At 58.6% G+C, this 5524-nt stretch overlaps 2 protein-coding genes across 3 annotated transcripts in view; one reads left to right on the top strand and one right to left on the bottom strand.

Annotated features, from left to right (window-relative positions):
* Cers1 (ceramide synthase 1) overlaps positions 1-5524 on the bottom strand; it is a gene marked incomplete at its 5' end in the record, with an annotated part of 9397 nt that overhangs the window by 1698 nt on the left and 2175 nt on the right. The window contains 3 exon segments of the mRNA XM_013507225.1: positions 1-40; positions 5106-5215; positions 5350-5497. Coding sequence (XP_013362679.1) covers positions 1-40; positions 5106-5215; positions 5350-5497 — 298 coding nt within the window.
* LOC102030232 lies at positions 1063-5109 on the top strand. 2 transcript variants are annotated; one of them, XM_005409595.2, is made up of 4 exons: positions 1063-1268; positions 3020-3133; positions 3680-4078; positions 4612-5109. In XM_005409595.2, exons 1-4 carry the CDS (start codon positions 1098-1100, stop codon positions 4900-4902), a joined length of 975 nt encoding a protein of 324 aa, XP_005409652.2. In that variant the 5' UTR covers positions 1063-1097; the 3' UTR covers positions 4903-5109. The 2 variants fall into 2 exon arrangements, with proteins under 2 accessions (XP_005409652.2, XP_005409653.2); XM_005409596.2 differs by having other exon boundaries at positions 4182-5109.

Raw genomic sequence — 5524 nt, 5'->3', positions numbered from 1 at the left:
GAGGCGCTTCTCTTTCACCAGGCCGTTCCGCAGCGGCTTCCTGGGGACCAGAACGCAGCGCGATTAGCCTGGGCCAGCGTCCCGCGTGAGACCCGGCCCATCCGGCTGCCCCCCAGTCCCTTCACCCGGCCCCCCGTGCCCGCGGGCACCTCCCCCTGCACCTCAGCACCCGCCTGAGCCCGGCCCGGGCGAGCTTTGACAACGCGCACCACCCCGCGCGGTGTCCGCCTGGAGCTCCCCAAGGACACTCCGCCGCGAGGCTCGGATGTGGCTGCCGGGTCCCAACTCTAAGGACACCTTTTCTTAGAACTCCTGTTTTCCAGAAAAATGCAACGCTGCGCCCTCGCCACGCAGGTGCCCATGGGGATGGGACGCAGCTGCCCGACGAGCCCGTGCCCCAGCCCCGTGCCGCCGCGCCCGGAGGGACGGGATGTGCCCTGGCTGCGGGCCTGGCGCAGAGCCCAAGGCCCTAGCCCCGTGCAGATGCGGGGAGGCTTGGGGGCAGGCCCCACGGCTGCAGCGCTGGCTATCGCGTCAGCGCTGGTGGCTTCATGTGGCCCTGTCCCAGCGAACAAGCACCTGTGTGCCGCCCCGCTCTGCCCTCTGGCGGTGTGCGGCTCGGAGACCAACTGTCCTGGAGGAGGCCCTCAGCTTTTCTTTCTCACACCCCGTCACCCAGACTCAAACTCTTGGGCTCAAGTAGTCCTCCCGCTTCAGCCTCCTGAGTCTGAGGCCAGTGTGTGCCATGGGTCGCTTTAGTTTCTGTTTTACTGAAGACGGAATCCAGGCCTTCCCACTGAGCTGCAGCCCCAGACCTTTACAGGCTTTTGGGAAGTCGCCCAGGCTGGGCTCGAACTTGCAATCCTCATGCCTCAGCCTCTTTTTACGTAGTTTATGGGGAATAAGATGCCCCCCGCTGGAACATCCCTCCTGTTATTGGTCTTGATCTTTTTTTTTTTTTTTTTTGAATCAGGGTCTTGCTATGTAGCCCAGGCTGGTCTTGAACTCACAGCAATCCTCCTGCCTCAGCCTCCCTAGTTAGTGCTGGGATGACACGTGTGCCACCATGCCCGGCTTCCTATACATTATTTTTTAAGATGGAGTTTCCCTGTGTGACCCAGGCTGGCCTCCAAGTCTTGGGGTTGAGTGACCGTCCCGCCACACCCTCCCAAGTAGCTGGGACCCTGGCTCGTGACTCCTGTGTCTATAGCAGGGAAAACCAGAAGCCTTGTGGGTGGAAGACCAGGCTCCCAGATGTGAATTCACAGGTGAAGGGAGGAAGCGGGGAGAGACTGGACTTCCTGGGGCTCCCAAGACCTGCCCCTGGGCAAGGGGAGCGTTCCTGGAGAGGAGTCTGGGGGAGGGTGTCCCCAGAGGCTGGTGAGGAGCGCAGTGCTGGAGCCGGCTGAGGTGTGAGAAGAGATGGTCAGTGTGGGCCAGGGTGCCAGGGGAGCGAGGGAGGCCAAGCAGGACTGCTGCAGGAAGCGGGCCAGCACAGGGCTTCAAGTGGCGTGCACCTGTGATCCTGGCACTCAGGCGGCTAAGGCAGGAGGATCGCTGTGAGTTCAAGGCTGTGAGCTCAAAGTCAGTCCAGACTACACAGGGAGACTGACCCTGTCTCAAAAAAACGAAAAGGGGTGGGGGTGGGGGTGCGGCTCAGTGCAAGAGCCTGGGTTCAGTCCCCAGTACTGTAAAAAAAAAAAAAATTAGGGGCTGGGGGTTTAGCTCAGCGGCAAAGCGCCTGCCTGGCAAGCGCAAGGTCGTGAGTTCGGTTCCCGGTCCCGGAGAAAAACAAAAAAACAACAACAAAAAAAAAAATCAAAAAAAAAAAAAAAATTAGGCATTTAAAATGCATCTCTTGGCCGGGAGTGGTGGTGCACGCCTGTAATCCCAGCACTTGGGAGGCTGAGGCAGGAGGACCACTGTGAGTTAGAGACCAGCCTGGGCTACAAAGTGAGCTCAAGGATAACTTGAACTGCACAGCAAGACCCACAAAAAGACAAAAACAAAACAATAAAACGTGTCTCTTGTTTTTGCAACAGGGTCTCCAATCCGTGGGCTCCAGGGATCCTCCTGCCTCACCTCCCTGGTGGCTGGGGCTCAGGTTTCTGACCCAGAGATGTTTCAGTGTCCCTTTGCCTGGTCTACATTTGAGGGTGGTTTTTCTGTGTCTGACAGACAATCACTAAGGAGTCTTGAAGATCTGGTAGTAAATTTCTTTCCCGTGCGGCTCCTCTCCTCGGGGCACCTTCTCTTCCTGTGCAGTTCCGGCTGTCACCTCCTCCCACGGGGCCGCTGGTGGGGGCGGTGGCTCAGGAAGCCGCTCTGCGCCTGTGGCTGTTTCCGGTCCACATAGGACGTCTTGGAGGCCGGAGGCCTTGTTTCTTATCCTGCTGAGGAGGTGTGTCTGTCACATGGTCACACCTTGTCTCCTCGCCCTCTGCTGGCTCCTGCTGGAACTGCGCTCCACTGGCTGATCCCTATAATTCCAGCCTCCCTGTCCCAAACATCCAGGCTGCATTCGCAGCCACTTACAGCTTTCGATTTATCAGTTCTCTCTCCCAGCATACCTCAGACTTAACATTGGTAGTAGGCTGAATGGTGGCCCCCAAAAGATACATTCATAGCCTGCTACTAAGGAGGCTGAGGCAGGAGGATCTCAAATTGGAGCACGCAGAGGGACCCACAGGGCTGCCTATGCACCAGTCTCAGCCCTTTGTGCTGCAGAGCTTGATTCTGCTGGTTTAAGCTGAATGCCCAGCATGACGTACTTTGTTATAACAGCCAAGAGAAGAACTATAGTAGCGATTCCATTTTTTATGGTATTTCATGCTATTTATTTGTTTATTCATTCATTCATTTATTTATTTATTTGAGACAGGGTCTCACTGTGTAGCCCAGGCTGGCCTTGAACTCATGGTGCTGCTCCTGCCTCCGCCTCCCGAGTGCTGGCATTACAGGCAGGCACCGTCACAGCCAGCTTCTCATGCATTTTTAAAAAATAAGCCTTTTCTTTCAGAAGAGTTTGCAATCTGCAGGAAGGCTGCCGAGGCAGCAGGAGGCGCTCTGCACACCCCGCCCAGCCTCCCAGCCTCTGCCATGTTTCTGCGGACACCCAGGGACGGCACGGCAGGTGCGTTTTAGCAGTAAGTCCCACGCATTATTCGGCGTTCCGGTGTCCCCGCAGATGTCCTGTTCCTGGTCCAGAAGGCCACACTGCATTCAGCTGCCAAAACCCCTCAGTCTCTGCAAACCTGGGCCAGTTTCTTGGTGTTTTTTTACTCAACCTCTGGACAGCCTCTCCCTTTCTTTCACCCCTCCTTCCCTTCCTTCTTCCTTCCATCCATTTCTCTCTTTCTATTTTATTTTTCTCTTTTTTGTTCTTGGTTTTTTGAGACAGAGTCTCACTGTGTAGCCCAGGCTGGGCTTGAACTCCTGGAGACCCTCTTGCTTCAGCCTCCCAGGTGCTGGGATGACAGGCATGTGCCGCCGTGCCCGGCTCGCGTTTCTGTTTGTGCTGTTAAGGATGGAAGCTAAGCTTTCTATAACTGGCCGGCAGCCCAGCCCCCAGCCACAACAGTTCTAGGACGTCCTGGGCAGCTGTTTCATGGACCATGCCTCGGTTTTACCCCACCTTCTTTTATACCCAGCTGTGCTAACTCTGCCCACCCTCAGACAGATTCTGCAGGCGGTGCTTCTGGTCATCATGGCAGGGTGTTCCCGGCACTGTCACCTCTGTGGACATTCAAGCTGTGCAGTTCTCATGGAAACATCCTTGAGTGAGGCATGGGGTACCACCTGCCAGCACCTGTCCTGGCCCAACATCCTCCAGGGCAGAGTAGGCACAGGTAAGGCTGGGAGGCCTGGCTTGGGGCTCAGGTTCTGTTGTAGGAGAACCTTGCTGGGGTTTAGATTTGATCAACTGTATTCCCCTACCCCCTATGCTAGCTGCTGGAAGCCTCTGGAATCTTCCGGAAGGTCCCTTGTGAAGCTGCCCCAGTATACAGAGCACTGGACCCACAGGAAACATGGCGAGAGCCTGGCTCACCCCACACGAGACCCACAGCCCTATCTGCAGGTGTGCAGGCCCTGCCCTGGCCCCAGGGCCACAAGCAGCGTCTTGAGCCAAGAGTCTTAAGCTGTCTTTGATTCTTTTATTTCCGCTTCCCCCACATCCACAGCAAGACTGGGTGGTCCTGCTTTCTACACAGCCTTGCCCGCTGACCACGCGCTTGTGCTCACACGGCGGCGACAGCCTCGCTGGGGCCAGCTGGGGGCTGGCCAGGACGTCACCGTGGCCCAGTCCTGTCTGGGAGTCGCCCCGTCCCCACACGGTGTCCCGGACCCCTCTGAGGCCCTGGAACCCCTCATCTATAAGCCCCCCGTTTGGGGCTACCAAGATGCCTCTAGTCAGGCACGGGCCATACACCTATTAGCCAAGCACTCTGGGAGGCTGAGGCAGGAAGATCGCCGTTTGAGCCCAGCCTGGGCAATACTGTGACTTTGCAAGACCCTGTCTCCAAATAAAAAATTTTTAAAAGGGGCTAGGAGTATGGTTAGGGTAGAAGCCCTAAGTTCGATCCCCAATACCAAGAAAATTTCCCCCTCCAGCCACACAAGAGGGCCTGGCTGCCCAGCACTTCCAGAACCATCCACAGCCTGACACCTCAGCGGACGCCACTTGTCACCCAAGCCTGCCTCTCTACACGTGGGTCACCGGGCCGGGCCATGGGCGCCACCCGGCTCTCGCCTGCACTCCAGCAAGGCCGTCCAGGCCCCCTCTCCTCCCGCAGAGCTGCCGGCCCCCAGGGCTGGGACGCCTTGGCATGGCCCAAGTGCTCCTGTCACTCTGGCTTGGGTCGGGCCGTGGTCAGAGGTCACTGCCGGCCAAGCCATCGGTGAGTCCCGCAAGCCGCAGCTGCGCCCCGCGCCCCTCCCCAGCCAGCTCCGCCCGCAGGCATCGCAACACCACCGCGTCCTCAGCAGCCTCTGGAGAACGCAGGCTGGGGGACAGCGTCAGCACGGCCTCATCCGCTGCCCACACAGCCCGCCAGGACCGCTGTCGCTCAAGGAAGGAATTCGGGGCGCCGGGCCCCCGCACTCACTCAGCTTTGCTGGGCTTGGGGCTGTGGGCTTCGGCCCAGTCGTACTCCCGCAGGTCGCTCAGCTCGCGCATCTGGCCCGTCAGCACCTTGACAGCCAGGACCACGATGTACTGTGGGGGGAGGCGGTGTGACCACAGGCCCTTGGCAGGCGCCGCTCCGCTCCCGCCACCGAACCTGTGCCCGCACAGCTGCCCGAGGACACGGGCCGGCGGGGACCGCCTGCAGCACGCGGGGCGCCACTCACCAGGAACCAGTACAAGTTCATGGCGGTGAGCAGCAGCAGGAGCGTGTTGAAGAAGAAGTAGAACGGGATGTCAGGCACCGAGATGAGGCTGGTGTGCAGCGTGGCATACAGGACCTTGAGTGGGAACCAGTACAGCCGGAACCAGAACCTGCGGGACACTCGGGAGGCTGTAGGA

This window comes from Chinchilla lanigera, unplaced genomic scaffold (assembly GCF_000276665.1).
Source record: "Chinchilla lanigera isolate Chin_1 unplaced genomic scaffold, ChiLan1.0 scaffold00123, whole genome shotgun sequence".
NCBI classification, from domain to species: Eukaryota; Metazoa; Chordata; class Mammalia; order Rodentia; family Chinchillidae; genus Chinchilla; species Chinchilla lanigera.
This window is presented reverse-complemented; position numbering and strand designations above follow the sequence as displayed.

Bases quoted from the DNA above. Each gene is read 5' to 3' on its own strand.
- LOC102030232 (XM_005409595.2), top strand. From the start codon at position 1,098: ATGGAGTTTCCCTGTGTGACCCAGGCTGGCCTCCAAGTCTTGGGGTTG. The intron at 1,269-3,019 runs GTGAAGGGAGGA...CTTTTCTTTCAG, and splicing joins TCCCAGATGTGAATTCACAG to AAGAGTTTGCAATCTGCAGG. The intron at 4,079-4,611 runs GTGTGCAGGCCC...TTCCCCCTCCAG, and splicing joins ACCCACAGCCCTATCTGCAG to CCACACAAGAGGGCCTGGCT.